At 38.1% G+C, this 18174-nt stretch overlaps 1 protein-coding gene across 1 annotated transcript in view; it reads left to right on the forward strand.

Moving 5' to 3' along the window:
• The window catches only part of SH2D1B (SH2 domain containing 1B), a 333978-nt gene that overhangs the window by 280429 nt on the left and 35375 nt on the right, over positions 1-18174 (forward strand). Inside the window, exons 2-3 of the mRNA XM_082407664.1 lie at positions 13466-14172; positions 14515-16513. Of these exons, the coding sequence (XP_082263790.1) occupies positions 16365-16513 (149 nt within the window). The 5' untranslated portion in view covers positions 13466-14172; positions 14515-16364. The remainder of the gene's footprint in view (positions 1-13465; positions 14173-14514; positions 16514-18174) is intronic.

Below are 18174 nucleotides of genomic sequence, written 5' to 3' on the forward strand. Positions count from 1 at the left end.
TACTTCACTGATTTCACAGCCCAAATGAGAAGAATGAGAAATAGTTAGACTGCCAGGAAGGGATGGAAGGAACGTGTCTGTCCAAGCTCCTCCACCTGCCCTTCTCTCCCTGGTGCAAATGCCATACAAGCAATGAGCAGACTCTGTGGAGAAGCAGAAATGGTGCTGGTGAGGAGAAGAGTGCAGGAAGTATGGGAGCGGAGCGGTGAGACAGAGAAGGTAGCCATGTGGGAAAGGTCCTTTCCTCCAGATGTTTATTTATTTATTATGGAAAAGGCTAGAGACCCTTTTTGAAATTTCAACCTGAAAGACCAATTATTACATGCATTCTGCCACCTCTGCTTGCAATATTTAAAACACTGATAATATTTCACATTGTATTTAGATTTATAAAAGGCTTTAACATTTATCATTTGCTCTCGTCTCTCTCTGAGCCCACTAAGGTAAATATAAATAATCGCTATTATTTAGATGAATAGGCAAGGCCCAAATTCCTCAAATGACTTGCTCTTGCTAAAATTCATCTGATATCAGGCCAAAATGCCAGAACTATCCTACCAAAGTGATTACTTAAAGACTAGTATAGAAAGCAATGCTGAGTGAATAATCACTTTAGTCTCCCAATAAAGTATGGACCACTGAAAATTTTCACATTTTACCTACTATAGAATTAAAATCAAGTCAGTCAAACATAAGGAGAAGATATATATTTCTCTCTGGGGATACAGAGATGAGACAGGTAGCCCTAATTTGTTCTGGGTCTATTGGAGGAAAGTGAGTTTAAGCAAATATTTATAATATTGTATCTTACCGTAGACTTAGAATTTCCAACTCTTGCCCATCTTCCTGTGCCAACCTTGAAACCTCTGGCCTTCTGAGACCAGTTCTTACCTGGACCACCACATATATACCAGGCCAGGCAATGAATTACCACCTTCACCAAGCCTCTACTTCTATTACTATCCGGGGTCCCAGCCTGGTTCTGCATTGAAGCAATTTTATTATTTGGGACTTCCTATTCTTTGTTTTTCTCCTGTGACCCAGTTCTTCTTCCCTTTTCTTTTTTTTAAATTTATTTGTTTATTTTTGGCTGTGTTGGGTCTTCGTTGCTGTGGGCTTTCTCTGGTTGTGGTGAGCGGGGCTACTTTTCGTTGTGGTGCGCAGGCTTCTTATCGTGGTGGCTTCTCTTTGTTGCAGAGCATGGGCTCCAGGTGCCCGGGCTTCAGTAGTTGTGGCCCAAGGGCTTAGTTGCTCCATGGCATGTGGGATCTTCCTGGACCAGAGCTCAAACTCGTTTCCCCTGCATGGGCAGGTGGATTCTTAACCACTGCGCCACCAGGAAAGTCCTTCCCTTTTCTTATATACCTTTCCACTGAGCCTTCTGGGAAATGAGATAATAGCAGTGCTATAAACCAGCAGTGACAACCAAAAAAAAAAAAAAAGAAGAACAGGTTTCGGTGAGAGGAGGCACAGACAATCAGAGAGGAAAGATTATGAATTCTGTTTGGAGTATATTAATTCTGCAATACCTATGTGATGTCCAGGTAAGTTACATGCATTATCTCATTTATCCTTTGCAAAGCCATCTTCAGTAGGTGACATAGCCCTGTTTTGTGGGGAAAGAAACTGGAGCTTCTTATTAACTAAAACATCCAAGCTCAAACTGTTAATACGTTGTTATGTTCCCTCTCTTACTAATGTCCCCAGTTCCACTGAAATATGTTCATGGTGGTCCCCTTAGAACTGTGTTATTAAGTGCCCAAACGGGGGACTTGAGGGCTTGGCAGGAGATCCTGATATGTGGAATCTTGCATTCTGCTTCTTAGAAATGAGCTACCCTTTCTTCTTTGCTGTATTAGAATGGCAATATACTAACTTCCATGCTTTCTCAGATCTAAATGAAGATATTATGGAGAAGGTTAGAAATAAAGGAAGGAAGTCACAGAGGAGAGTTGGCCCAGCAGCATATAGCACTGACCAGAAAGCTATGTATGTGGTAACCATGAACAGGAAATGTTACTTGATCTCACAGCCTGATAGAATGTGCAGAAAACACCAACTTGCAAAACACTGTCTGTGTAGGTGACATCGTGAGTGTTAGAAGTTGGAACTGGGTCTGGCTTTATAATCAGCAGAGTCCAAATGGAATAGTTATTCGGAGATGCAAGGAATTCACCTACGGGTATGAAGGGAAAGGAGGGACTTTCTGTAGTCGTAGGAAGGCTGCAGGTAAGAAGAACCTAAACCCTGACTCAGGGCATGTCCTCACTGAGAAGGAGGATGGCAATTAAAGAAATTGGTAAGAAAGGCCTTTGGAAAGTCTCTACATTTTAGAAAAAAGACATTGTATAGAGGTTCATAGTAGAAAAATCCAACAAAATACAAAGGCATAAAGAAGAAAGCAGAAACCCTCTAAAACCTTACCATTTATAAATGATCCTTATCAATATTTTGGCAAAATTCTTTCTAGACTTCTCTCTGTGCATATACATATACACATACACATACACATAAGCATGTGCACACACACACACACACACACACCCCAAACGACACACATATGTGTTTAGGTGGAATCATCTGATTTTCTGATCTGCAACATTTTGTAAGTCAAAAGATACATCATGGGCACGTTTCTACATCCATGAAAGCATATATTCATAATACTTTTATAATTGCCTAGTATTCTATTGAGTGCATGTATTGATTTGCATAAAATTATGCTAGAAGTTTTTCTCAACAGTGTGACAGTAAAAATTTTCATACTTACATTTTTAAAAGTTTACCTAGCTCTCTCTTGAGGTTAAATTCCTAGAAATAGTATTGTTTGGTCAAACACCTGTACATTTAAAACTTCGATATGCATTTACAAAATTATCCTGCTGCCCAAATATTGTACCAATTTACCAGATGGGAAATTCTTAAAGTATTTTTATTGACTTGGATTCCCCTGCATGGGTCATGTCATGGAAAAATGAAGGCCACGTAAATAACATAACACACACGCATTCAATTTTATTTCCTCCAAGTGACTTTCCAAGTTTGTTTAAAACAAAAATTAAAACTCATGCATGAACATCAGAACAGAATGTGAGCAGGTTTCCCCTGAGATACTGGTCATCTGCAACTGTTGAGGGACTAAACACAGACTCAGAGACACATGTACAGCTCCTACATTTACTCTATAGAAACAGGATGGACTTCCACCCCAAATGTGGTTCAGATGTCAGACTAACGGTGCCACACACATATACCAAGAGGGTCTGAAAGGCTTATTACTTCTATAATGAGACGTTCTGGCTAGAGGAGCACAGTCTTCCAGAACTGGTCTGAAAAAGTGGAGAGAGCAATGAAAAGTGTTAAAATGAAACAGAGACCAGACTTGAAAATTCCCTGAGCAAGCAAACCCAGTTTAGTCAAACAAGCAAAGCTTAATCTGGCTTATTCTGCAACACAAATGAGGTTAACTTGGGTCACTTCTTGCTTATGCCTCTTGAGAACCATAAACGAAACTTAAGTTCCCCAAAATTGATATTAGATAACCACTAACCAATTCCCGTTCATTTAAGAAAATTCTTGTATTAACAAATCACTGTAAAGAATAAACACTCACTGCTTTCACGTTATATAAGCTGCTTTATAGCAATATAACTCTGAGTCTCATTCCATGTTTTGGTTTGAATGCTCCCAGTTTGCAAACTGTCTTTTTGGTGTGCACAATAAACTTTTACTAATCACTACTTACGTGATTCATTGATTTTATTTATATTTTTAAATGAACTTTGACAAAGGAGTCTGGCTTGGGGCTTTCATAGTACATCGGAGTGGGGTTGGTATGAGTGTTCCTGCATTTGGTCAGAGGCTTGTGTGCTTTGAACTTCTTGCTTGTGACAAAGGAAGGAATACCCAGCCTTTCTTATCAGCTTGATCAACTTGCCCAGTTGTGGGGCAGAAAGGAAAAGGATGAGGTGAGGCTTAAAAACTGTCAGCAGTCAAACATCAAAAATATAATGTCAGATTCTTACTGCATTTACAAGGCCAAAACTTTGTCAAGAAGAGCTTAGCAGTTTCATAAAGGACAGAAATGTAGAAGGCCTATAGTCTTCTTTAAACCTCAACTGAAAACAACAAACCAAAGATTGACAAATGGCCTGTAAAAGACCTATGGAGTTCTAATCTCTTAAATGAGAATAAAAGTTCCCACTGGAGAACTGATAAAGGAGGCACTTCAATAGCCTAAGGCCTGCAAATATTAGAGAGGATTTCATCCTTCTTGTTATATCTAAAGTGGTCATCCACTGAGGTCCAGCCAGCATCTATATATTGAAAACCTATATCAAATATAGGAAATCTTTTTTCTATATAAAGCTAAATATCCACCTAGAAAACATCAAGATCCACATTTGTCAAATCAACTCAAATTGTTTTATATTATAACAAGAAATTTAAAATGTTCCATTCATAGTTTTAATATAAAGCACAAGATACATAAATTTATATTTAAATAATAATATTAATAATAATGTATTACATTTATTGAACACTTACTTTGTGCCAGACACCCCACGTTTATTGCACATTATTTACAATAGCCAAGATATGGAAACAACCTAGGTGGCCACTGAAGGATGAATGGATAAAGAAAGTGTGGTACAGATCTTCCTTGACTTACGATAGAATTGCATCCTGATAAACCCATTATAAGTTGAAAATACTGTAAGTCGAAAATGCATTTAATACACCTAATCCACTGAACATGCTAGTTTAGCCTAATCTACCTCAAACATGCTCAGATCACTTAACGTTAGGCAAAATCACTTAACACAAAGCCTACTTTAGAATAAAGTGTTGAATATATCATGTAATTTACTGAATTCTGTACTGAAAGTGAAAAACATATTGGTTGTATGGGTACAGAATGGTTTTAAGTGTACTGACCATTTCACTGTATCATTGTGATTGTGGACTGACTGGGAGCTACGGCTGCTGCCACTGCCCAGCATCAGGGGAGAGCAGCGGAAGGCATATTGCTAGCCCAGGAAAAGATCAAAATTCAAAACTTGAAGTATGGTTTCCACTGGGTGTGTATCGCTTTTGCACCATCGTGAAGTCAAAAAATCGTAAGTTAAACCATCGTAAGTCGGGAACCATCTATATATATATATATATATATATATATATATATATATATATATATATACATATATATATATATACACACACACACACATATATTACTCAGTCATAAAAAGAATGAAATCTTGCTATTTGCGACAACATAGATGAAACCTGAGGGTATTATGCTAAGTGAAATAACTCAGAGAAAAACAACTTATATGTGGAATCCTATAAAAAACTTATCTGTGGAATCTTGAAACTTATATGTGGAATCTTTAAAAAAAAAACTCAGGCTCATAGATCAAAAGAACAGGTTGGTGGTCGCCAGAGGTGGGGAGTGAGGGAGGTGGAAGAAATGGGGGAAGAAAGTCAAAAGGCACAAACTTCCGGTTATAAAATAAAGTCATGGGGATGCAGTGCACAGCATGGCGACTATAGTTAATAATACTAGGGGCTTCCCTGACGGCGCAGTGGTTAAGAATCCGCCTGCCAATGCAGGGGACACGGGTTCGAGCCCTGGTCCGGGAAGATCCCACATGCCGCGGAGCAGCTAAGCCCGTGCGTCACAACTACTGAGCCGGCGCTGTAGAGCCCGCGAGCCACAACTAGAGAAAGCCCGTGTGCGGCAACGAAGACCCAACACAGCCAAAAATACACAAATAAAATAAATTTTAAAAAAATTAAAAAAAAATAATAATAATACTAAATTGCGATACTTGAAAGTTGCTAAGAGAGTAAATCTTGAAAGTTCTCATCACAAGAAAAAAAAAATGTAACTCTGTGTGGTGACAGATGTTAATGAGACTTACTGTGGTGATAATTTCACAATGTGTACAAATACTGAATCATTATGTTGTACACCTGAAACTAATATAATGGTATATGTCAATCATACCTCAATTTTTTTTTTTAATAAATTTATTTATTTATTTATCTATTTATGGCTGTGTTGGGTCTTCGTTTCTGTGCGAGGGCTTTCTCCAGTCGCGGCAAGCGGGGGCCACTCTTCATCGCGGTGCGCGGGCCTCTCACTATCGCGGCCTCTCTTGTTGTGGAGCACGGGCCCCAAACACGCAGGCTCAGTAGTTGTGGCTCACGGGCCTAGCCGCTCCGCGGCATGTGGGATCCTCCCGGACCGGGGCACGAACCCGTGTCCCCTGCATTGGCAGGCGGATTCCCAACCGCTGCGCCACCAGGGAAGCCCCATACCTCAATTTTAAAAAAATTTTAAAAGGTAGAACCTTTCAATGAAGTCATTTGGGTTTGAAGTTTTCTTAGTGGGAATTATCTTTCTAATTATATGTTTATTGAACTGTAACATACAGAAAAGTGTGCATATGATAAATGAAGAGTTCAGTAAACTACCAGACAGTGAGCCTATTAGTGTTACCACTACTGACACCAAGAAATTAAAAATTACCAGCAATCCTTAAGCCTCATCTATTGCCCTGTCCCAATATCAACATGCAATCTCTCTCGAAAGGTACCAGATATTCTGACTTCTAATACCATAGGTTAGTTTTGCCTATAACCAAACTTTATACAAATGGGGTCATACAGCATATGTCTTTTTTCCATCTGACTTCTTTTGGTTAACATTATGTTTGTAAGAGTCATTCATGTTGTGGAGGCTAGCTGAAGTTTCTTCATCTTCATTGCTATATGGTATCCTTCTGTATGTGTACACCACACTTTATTAATACATTCTACTAGTGATGAACATTTGTCTTTTCAGCTTGGGTCTATTGTAAATAATACTTCTATCAACACTATGTACATTTATTTATTTATCTATCTTTTTATTTATTTATTTGTACTTACATGCTCTCATTTATTTAAGGTATATACCTAGGAGTAGAATATTACTGGTTCATAGAGTATGTCTATATTTAAACTTTACTAGATAATAAAAAGCCATGTTCCAAAGAGGTTGCACAACTTATCCATCCGTCTGCAGTATATGTGGGTTCCCATTGTTCCACGCAACATTGCTCCACTGATAACACATAGTGTCATTAGTCTTTTTATTGTAACTGTTCCTTGTGGGTGTATCTTGGTATCTTATTTTAGTTTTAATTTTTATTTGCCTGATTACTAGTGAAACTGAAACCTTCACAAATGTTTATTAGTTACATTGTTACATATTTTTCAACTCCTTTGCTCATTTCTCTATTGAATTGTCTGTCATTTCCTTTTTATTTATATGAATTCTTTATATATTCCAGGTAAGAGCTTTTTGTTATATGTTTTGCAAATATCCTCTCCTATTCTGTGCTTTGTTTCTTTACTCTCTTAATGGTGTTTTGATGAGTGGAATTTCTAAATTTTAATTTAGTACATCTTATCATTTCTTTTAGGGTTCTTTCTTTTAGGTTTGGTTTAAAATTTCTTTCCCGACCACAAAGTCATACAGAGTACAGATATTCTTCTATAAATACAGTATCTTTTAGATTTGTTGTTTTACACTTCACAGGAGGGTCTACAATACACTTGGAATTTTTTCATTTCTTTCCCACATGGATAGCCAATTGATCCAGCACTATTTGTTGAAAAACTGTCATTTCTCCATAGCTCTGCAATACTTTTTGTCATATATAAGTGTCTATATACATCTGGGTGTGTTTCTGGAGCTTTTATTCTGTTCCATTGTTCTATTTGGTCTTTCTTTTGCTTCAACCACACTGTCTTAATTGGAGTAGCTTTATAAATAGATTTTGATATCTGGTAGAATTAGTTCTGACCTCTTTCCTCTTCTTCAACAGTGTCTTGGCTGGTAGTAATTCCTTTCATTTTCATATAAATTTCAGAAACATTTGTCATTTTCCACACTAAAAAAAAACTGCTGTGTTATTGTCTGGGATTGTCTATATATATTAATCTGGAGCTATTTACATCTTTACAATATTGATTCTTCCAAATTGTATACATATCCATTCATTCCTTTGGGTCTTCCTTTATATCCCCAAATAATGCTTTATAATTTGATTCTGGAAATCTTACACGTCTTTTCCTAGATTTACTCTTAGGTCCTTGAAGTGTTTTGATATCATAAACGGTGTCATAAATATTTTCAAGTTTACTTTTCTAAATGTTATTGTTATATGCAAATACGATCAATTTTTACATAGACTTTGTATCTTGTGCTTTTCTAAACTCACTTATTGATTTTAACAAATTATCTGTAGATTCTTTGGACTTTATTGTCCAAACAATATTGTTTGTGAATATGGATGGTGTTAATTTTTCCTTTTTAATCTTCCCCCACCCCCTGTCTTACCACTCTGGCTAGAACCTCTGGTACAATATTAAATATTTTCCTTTTTCCATTATTATTTCTCCTTTGATACATAGATTATTTTAAATTGTATTTCTTGTTTCAAAATATTATAAGATTTAAAAAAACTTCTGATAATTATTCATAGCCTACATTCATTATCATAAGAGAACATTGTAGAGAGAGTATGTCAAAATATTTCACTTTGTGGATTCGTCTATTTCTCCTTATAGGTCTATCAATTTTGTATTATATAGCTTAAGATTATCCTACTAGGTGCATGCAAATTTTAAATTGTTATATATATAGTTATATTTTAAGATTGTCTTACTAGGTGCATGCAAATTTTTAAATGTTATGTATTACTCATAATTATATGATATATTATAAATTGTTATATATTAAACCTGTTTCATTACAAGGTGAACCTGTTTATTAATACTTTTGTCATAAGCTCTATTTTGTCTGATATCAATATAACTACTCCAATTTTCTTTTGGTTCATATTTACATGCTATAATATTTCTCTATGCTTTTACATTCAGAATTTCTGTTTATATGTTTTATATGTCTCTTTAGTAAACATTACAAAGTTAGATTTTGTTTATTTTAATCCTCTCCATCAATTTTTATGTTTTACCTGGAGCACTTAGTCCATTTACATTAAATATAATTACTAATATACTTGAGTTTATGATTTATATCATTCACCAACTTTGTAATTATTCAGCTCTTGATTTTTTTCTGATTTAGGGGGATTTGGAGAATATTTAGTAATTCATGTCACACTTTTTGATTTGCACTATTCAAAATCTTATTAAATATAACCTGTCACTATATTTGATATACAGTTCAACAATGTAATCTTTTTTGAGTTTTTTTGTCTCCTTTTATCTTGTGTTTTTGTTTGCTTGTTTGTTTGATTGACTAATTTGCATATCACTGTGTACAAAGAAGGGAGATATGACAAGACTCTGCTTATGGGAAAGGAGCAAGGGTGTCAAAGAGAGTTCTTGGGATATCAGTTGGCTGAAAAGTCACTCTGTGGAATCAGAATGTCTAAATATATTTCTAAGTTATTTGTTGTGGAGTGTGCAAGGCAAACCTCTCCTCCCCTACCTCCTCTGCAAATCTTCAGTAAGTTCTACTTTGCTCACCAATCCTTTCTTATGAGTGAATTTTGATTTTGGCAGGGAAAGGCATTAGAAAAAGTGTTGCAGTATTGCTCTATGGGTCCACATGGCAGTGTTAGGAGAGAATGTGAGGCACAGGAACTTGGAGGCAGAGGAGATCATAAAAAGTAAGTCCCTAGGAATTTACAGAAACACTGGAGAAGTTTCCCCAGGGCACGGACTTGGAGAATTGAGGTAATTCTACCTAAATTTCAAGTGCTGGGGAGGGATCCCCTGCAAGCTGTGTTGTACACCACTGGAGTTATTCCTACATTAGCCAATCAGGCAGCTGCATCATCTCTGAAGTCCCCAAGAAAAACATTTTATACTTGGGAGAAACCCCTTAGACCTCTACCATTAGTGCCTTTGGGTGGACATTAATTAATTAAATTTATTGAACCAATGGTCTTGTGTCCAGAAAACCTCTCCGGACTAACCATGCTGAGCACTCACTGCCTCGAGTTAGTCACACTTGTTTGCTGAGCCTCTGGAGGGACTGCCCTGACGAGAGCTAGCCAATTCCTAGAGATACTAAACAGCTCGCATCACTTTTCAAATGTAAAGACAACCAATCCAGAGCCCATACTTCTAACCACCTCCATTATCTCCCACTCCCAGCCACTATCCACCAGCCCTAACCACCCAGGGCGAGGTACCAGACAACTAGGAACAACCCCTATGCTCCAGCATCCACTGAAATAATTCAAACTAGCCAATTCTAGAAACAGGAAGCATTCTGTGCTTTTGGATACAAGGGCCCCTAGATAGTTAAGATGCATGTCTAGTGGAGAATTTCAATGACCCCAGATTCTTGCACCTTCCTATACATAAAAAAAGCACTAAAATCATTAAGTTGAGAATCCATTCTTTATGATTAGCGTTAATAGTTTTATGCTTGACTACATGTATTTCCCAGACCCCCCCCAGAAAAAATCATATATATCCTGGCTCCTCCCCCACCTCTTCAGAGCAGTTCCTCATAGCTATCCAAGAGATTGTCTCCCAGGTTAGAGGCCTCAGTAAGGTCCTCGTATAAAACTGAAACTCACTGCTCTTACATTGTGCATTTTTTTTTTCAGTTGACATTCTCTATACCAGTAAAGAAATGGACCAGCAAAACATTTCACTGAATTCAAGTTATGTGGCCAAAGAAGAGCATAAAGCTAATTAGCTTAGATAGAAAATTAGCTCATCCTTTCCAACTCTTTAGAACTGTGGTCTAACTACTAACTGAGATAGTTAAATCATAAAGCAGTTCCTAAAACTGCCAAGACATTTGTTTTTAATATCAAGTGTAATCCATGGTTACCGTTTGAGATTCTATTTCTCACCTAACAGTTATTCAACTAGATAATAAACTACCTCTCAGTTAGAAAGTACCAACATACACTCACACACACACACACACACACACACACACACACACATACACACACACGTGCACTTTCTCTTCTCTGTATACTGTGTAGGAAAAAAAGACCTGTGATCTAAGGAATGCAAGTTAGAGGAGATGCAGATAAAATTAGCTTTATTTGGAATGAAGATTGTGGGACTTGCACCTGACAAGTAATAGAGACTTCTTAGAAGAAACAAACAAACAAATTAGCCAATTCTAGACCTGCTTACCCTGCCTCGCCTATTCCTTCCCGGGGAAACCACAATAGAGGCTATGGCCTAAGTTCCCCCCACCCTCTCTGCTCTTGTGCCTGTGACCTATGTTTTCCCGTGTGCCCCCTCCTCTTGGGAACTGTGAGAAAAAAGGTGTTTTTTCCATGGCAATGGTCTCCTGATCTGTAGGCCTTACTGATCTTCAAATTTTCTATGTATTCACTATATTTTAAAACAGCACAGTACCTGGATGTGCCAAGTTCCTAAGATGTCCAGGATCACAAGGAGAGGGAGCACTTGTCCCAGGAGAATTTACATCACTGGGCAGTAAGTACCTGCGACTGCCCTGACCTGAAAAAGAAGTGAGAGAGGCCAAAGCACCTATGTGGACAGTGGGGCGTGTATGTGTGTGTGTGTGTGTGTGTGTGTGTGTGTGCGTGTGTGTGTGCTAGGAATGGGTGTGTCCTTTTCTCAGCACTCTCTGACCTTCTCAGAGCATTTCCCAGGGGTCCTGGAGATGCCAGAAGGATCAATTACCTGCACAAGGTGTGTGGATGGAATACTTGGACCTTTGGCAATCATCCTGGGACCACAAGAGCCAGGCTGCTTGCTGAGAATGCCAAAGTGGAAAGAGAGAAAGAATCTGGGTCCTCAACAGTGGCATTGAGCTGCTTTACCAACTGGCCTAGGAGCCCATGCCTCCTCTGGACTTCCAGTGGGGTGGAAGATGAATTTCATCCCTGTCTAAGCTATTTGAGTTGGGGCTCATTTTTGCAGCAAAAAGGATCCTAAGAGATACACTGACACAGGGCATTGAATTGTTAAATTAGTTTAGATACTATCTTAATTGATCTGGGTTTTTTTTTTTTAATGTGGTAGATGTTACTCATCTACTAACAGTGTGTAGATGTCACTACAATGTTGAACTCCCCCTATTTTCTGATTTCCTCATATCTTGAACTATCAGCTTTCCTAAAGTCCCTCTACCACAGATTGACTATCTCTCATTTTCTCCTTATCATTCATCAAATAAAATTTTAAAAGCTGTGTTATAATTGTATTGAATATTGAAAATAATAACTTGGTGTTAAATTAATATGAGCATACCTATGACATCTAAGAGGTGAAGACAGATAACGTATCTGTCTTACTATTTCGTATACTGGAAAATAGTTTGACATGCATCACTTTATTTAAAAATTGAAATACTCAGAAATAAACAAAAGAAAAAAGCCAATGATTCATCTGAGGTTATTTAATCTTCAGCCAGGATCTGTGGGTGACTTTTATCACTGAGATAAATCCTTTCTCTGCTCTATAGTTTCTCTGAGGGCCTTGGAGCTCATTTCTACAGTTCTTATTTAGATGGTGTTCATCTCATAAACCACTCTGAGGTTTAGAAGAGGAAGAGGAGGTGGAAGAAGAGGGGAGTAGGAAAGTACACTGGGTTGGATAGTGTCCTCCAAAAATTCATGTCCAGCATGAATGAAAAAAGAAACCCCTGAAGAATGCAAACAAAAATCTCAAAAGCGGCTGAGACACTCCAATCAAATATAAAAGGTAAACTTGGTAAGTATGAATTTTAGGAGAAGATGTGATTAGGAAATTTGTTCATTTGGCAAGTAAACATTAGGTAATTTTTTTTCATGCAGTTTGATTTAGATAAACAGGCTTGACTGTTCGTGGAGCAGTATGAGAGAAAAGGAAGTTAAAATGCTCTTCCTGCAACAAGGCTTGGTTGCTGGGCTAATTCATAGTAAATAGGATCCTACTCTTCAATGTAACTACAGATGAGTGAGGAGAGAAAAGTTAAGGGAAGCTACTTCATCCTCCATGAGAGAAATCTGGATTTTCTTCCTGAGGGAACCAGATTTGTTAGGTGTATTAGTTTTCTATTGCTGTTGTAACAAATTACTACATATAGTATTTGTCTTTGTCTGACTTATTTCACTTACTATAATGCTTCCAAGGCCCATCCTTATTGTTGTAAATGGCAGGATTTCCTTCTTTTTTAATGACTGAATAGTATTCCATTGTATATATATTTACCACATCTTCTTTATCCAATATTACATTGATGGACACTTACGTTGTTTTCATGTCTAGGCTATTGTAAATAATGCTGCATTGAACATGGGGGTGCAAATGTCTCTTCAACATAGTGATTTAGTTTCCTTCAGATATATGCCCAGAAGTGGAATTACTGGATCATATGGTAGTTCTACTTTTAATTTTTTTTTTTTTCTACTTTTAATTTTTTGAGGAACTTCCATACTGTTTTCCCCAGTGCTAGTACCAATTTGCATTCCCACCAACAGTGCACAAGTGTTCCCTTCTCTCCACATCCTCACCAACACTTGCTATCTCTTGTCTTTTTGATCATGGCCATTCTAACACGTGTGAGATGACGTCTCATTGTGATTTTGATTTCCATTACCCTAGTAATTAATGATTGTGAGAACCTGTTCATGTACTTGTTGTCCATTAGTATATCTTCTTTGGAAAAATGATTGGTGAAAGATGTTATCTCAGTGTGGATTTAACTTTCATTTCTCTTATGATGAGTGAGGTTGAAGGGACTGGGTTTTGAAACAGGAAAAAAAGGCATGAAAACCCCTGTGATGATAAAGACCTTGAGTGTATATCCAATTATTTCCTCTGTTATGCCCAAAAATATCCTCACACCAAGCTTAGTACCCAATTTCCTCTTCCATGAGTAAAAGTTCTCTCCTCAACTGCCATAATTCTCAAAAAAAATATACATCGAATGGCCTGAGTTCACACAAGAGAAACTGGGGTTTGAAAGCATATCTCTCTGATACAAGCTCCTCAGTTACTGTCACTCCATTACACTACATTAAACCAAGAGCAGAGCAGTGGGACTTCCAAGGAAGAACAAAAATCTGCTACAGGAAAGTTCAATGTAAGACAAATCCCCAAGAGTGGGTAGACAGCTGGTAAGCAAAGCAGTAAGATAAAATAATCATCTGAGTTAAGAAGGCATTAAGAGGGCTTCCCTGGTGGCGTGGTTGAGAATCTGCCTGCCAATGCAGGGGACGCGGGTTCGAGCCCTGGTCTGGGAGGATCCCACATGCTGCGGAGCAACTCGGCCCGTGAGCCACAACTGCTGAGCCTGCGCGTCTGGAGCCTGTGCTCGGCAACGAGAGGCCGCGATAGTGAGAGGCCCGCGTACCGCGATGAAGAGTGGCCCCCGCTTGCCACAACTAGAGAAAGCCCTCGCACAGAAACGAAGACCCAACACAGCCATACATACATACATACATAAATAAAAAGAATGTAAGCAGACAAGAATAGCATTAAAAAATTTTTTTTTAAAAGAAGGCATTAAGAGAAGTAAGGATGAGTCCTGAGCACACAGTTCTATTTTTATAGATAGGTACTTGAGATATGTACAAATTCCTATAGATATTTGGATAAGGCAGGTGAATAGGGAGAGAAATTTACATATAGTTCATACTAATTGACATTGTGTGATGGTAATTGTTAAAGTTAAGTAAACGTAATTCAATTTAAAACATTGGATTATAGATATGTTTACATGGCTTCTATCTGAAATTAATTAATTAATAGCTAATTAAGTAATACTATGTAGGATGCTAATCTATATTGACACTAAATTTAGTCACATGGTCCCAGATAGCTACAAGGCAGGCTAGGAAAAATAACCTTTAGCTAGGCAGTCATATACTCAGTTAAAAATTTTACTACTCTAAATCAAGGATTGACAAACTATAGCTGGTGACCAAATCTTGCCAGTGTCTCTTTTTGTAAATAAAGATTTATTTGAACATAAAACAATACTATGTAGGATGGTTTAATTGCTCAAAAAGCATTGGAGGAAATGGGGAGATATTGGTCAAACGGTACAAACTTCCAGTTATATGATGAATAAGTTTTGGGAATCTGATGTACAGCATGGTGATTACAATTAATATTGATAATACTGTATTATATACTTGAAAGTTGCTACAAGAGTAGATCTTATATGTCCTCACAACAGTAAAGAAATGGTAAGCATGTGACAAGATGGCATTATTAGCTAATGCTATGGCAGTTATCATTTGCAGTGTATCAAATTAACACGTTGCACACCTTAAACTTACACAATGTTATATGTGAATTATATCTCAACAAAGCTGGGGGGAAAAGGCCTTAGAAATTACTCTTAAGACTAATTCTGATTCTCAGATAACAGAAACCATCTTTTCCAAGCATATCAGTTGACCAAGGTAGAAAAGGCTCAGCAGAAAAAAAAAGATTTTTCTCATCAACACCAGGTTGTCTAAAGGGGGCTAAGTGTCCCTGGCTAGATAGACTTTTCTTGGTCATCACTGCTGTCCTGCAGGGTGGAAATTTCAAAGGACCTGAGACTCTTCAAACCCAAGCCTAATATATTCTTTTCTTCCACCTGGAGAAGTATCCCTGCACTAATTTTGCATATCCAGATATCACTCCCACATGCACCAGCTCCTTCCCCAAAAGGCACGATGCTTGAGGATGTCAAAAATGGCCTTTGTTCACCAGTGGCTAGGAGCCTTAGCCAGGGGATATTCCCCCCCAGCCATCCTCCCCCACAGCATCCAGTTGCTTTCTATTCCCATTGCTGTCTTACATTTCTCATGTCATTTGACCCATAGACGCGTCCTACCTTCTCAATTGTTCCATTGCATCTGGACACACTTGGATTCATTCAGCATCTGAACAGTTTGTGAGCAACTGTTCTGAGATAAGCATAGCATAATCATAGGCAGCTTCAGCAGAAAATGGGCATCCATTTCAGCCAAAAGCAGTGATGTGATCCCTGGAAGGGATGCCATGAGCCAGAGAAGGTAAAAACTGGTGATTTAGGGTGACATACAAGGCTGCAACCCAGTTCTGGGGAGCTTGTCTTCGGCACTGAGCTCGAGCCATGAACATCGTTGATTCCAGTGTTTACCCAAATGCACTTTAACCCACTTCTATGAGTCATACTTGGTCTATTTACAGGCTGAAAAGTCTTGGTCACTTCATTACCCCACCTCTCACATTTCCTGAATCTTGTGAAACTACTTGAGTCCCACAGGTAACCTCATCTCACCCCCACGAGCCAGAGAAGGAAGAGGTATTTCCACAGGCTCCATTAGGCCAACTGCTTCCTCTTCTCTCCTCAGAGTTGTCCCTGAACTTGGGATATGAGAAGGCTCACCATGGATCTGCCTTATTACCACGGCCCTCTGTCCAAGCGAGACTGTGAGACCTTGCTGCTCAAGGAAGGAGTGGACGGCAACTTTCTGTTAAGAGACAGTGAGTCTATGCCCGGAGTCCTGTGCCTCTGTGTCTCGTGAGTAGCCTCATCTTCCACACATTTGGAACCTTATGCTGAATGTAGGACTGATAACCAAGTAGAAAAGAAATTGTACTTCACTGACTTTGCAGCCCAAATAAGCAGAATGAGAAATAGCTAGACACTGCCAGGAGGGGATGGAAGGAACGTGTCTGTCCAAGCTCCTCCACCTGCCCTTCTCTCCCTGGTGCAAATGCCATACAAGCAATGAGCAGACTCTGTGGAGAAGCAGAAGTGGGGGGTGGTGAGGAGAAGAGTGCAGGAAGCATGGGAGCGGAGCGGGGAGGCAGAGAAGGTAGCCATGTGAGAAAGGTCCTCTCCTATAGAGGTTGATTTATTTGGTATGGAAAAGACTAGGTGCCCTTTATAAAATTTTTATCTGAGAGGCCAACTTTTTACATGGATTCTGCTGGCTCCACTTGTGATTCTTAAAATACTAATAATATTTCAAATTTCGTTGGATTTGTAAAAGGCTTCAGCATACATCATCTCCTTTCATCCTGCTTGTAGTCTATCAAGACAAGCCACCATTTTATAAATGAAGAAACAGAGACCTGGGATTTCTCAAACAACTTGCTTGTGTTACAATTCAACTAGTGGTTCCAAAGAGGCTGAGTTCAGTATGCAGGTCCAAGTCAGAGCATCAGAGCTACACTGCTGAAGGAACTTGTTTAGCCCAGTTTAGAAAGCAATCCTGAACAGATATTAGGGGAAACCTACTGTCTTTGTGGATTTTTGTGTTTGTGGAGACCACTGAAATTTTTCTTTACCTGTTATAGAAATTAAAACCCAAGTATCTCCATGGATGCGCTTCAGGGCTTCTTAGAATTCAGGAGCTATAAGGACAAAAGAGATTGTCACTACTAACAGAATAGGCAGGGATATATTTCTTTCTCTATATGATACCGGGAATACAGATATAAGAAAGGCAGCCTTAAGGTGTTAGCAGTTTGAATTTTCAAGTCACAGGTGATGTTGAGGGTGTTTTCATGTATTTTTAGCCATTATTAATTCCTCTTTTGAGAATTGCATAATCATATCCTTTACCCATTTTTAGCTTGAGTTGTTCGTCTTCTTACTGATTTTTTTCAATTTCTATGTATGAAAGTAAAACTTTTTTTTTCAGAAAAAAGACACACACAGACACAAGAAAATTACAGACCAATTTCAATTTCATTTACTATCAATTTTCAATAAACTACTAACAAAATGGAAGCCAGTAAAACATTAATGGAGAAAATACACTATGCTCAAGTATCGTCCAATCCAAGAAATCAAGGATGGTTCCCTGATAGGAAAATTATTAGTTTAATTACATATTAATAAGTCAGAGGTTACAAACTGCATAGCTGATTCAAATTTGCTTAAAAGGTATTAGATAAAATTCAGCGTCAACCCCTCAATTAAACACACACTCATGTGTGCATATGCATGCACACACTTACATACTCTTAACCATGTAGAGCTAGATAGATGCTTCGTTAAACAAAGGCCAGATGAAGCACTAGAAGAATTACCCCCCAAATCATGAATGAGCCAAAGATGTTCATTATAAGCACTACTATGTAACATTTTCTGAGAGATGTTAGCAAGTGTAATTAGTCAAAGGAAATACATGTAAAAGTTGAAAAGGAAGATGCAAAATTATTATTATTTGC

This window comes from Balaenoptera borealis, assembly GCF_965194805.1.
Source record: "Balaenoptera borealis genome assembly, chromosome: 1".
Classification (NCBI taxonomy): domain Eukaryota; kingdom Metazoa; phylum Chordata; class Mammalia; order Artiodactyla; family Balaenopteridae; genus Balaenoptera; species Balaenoptera borealis.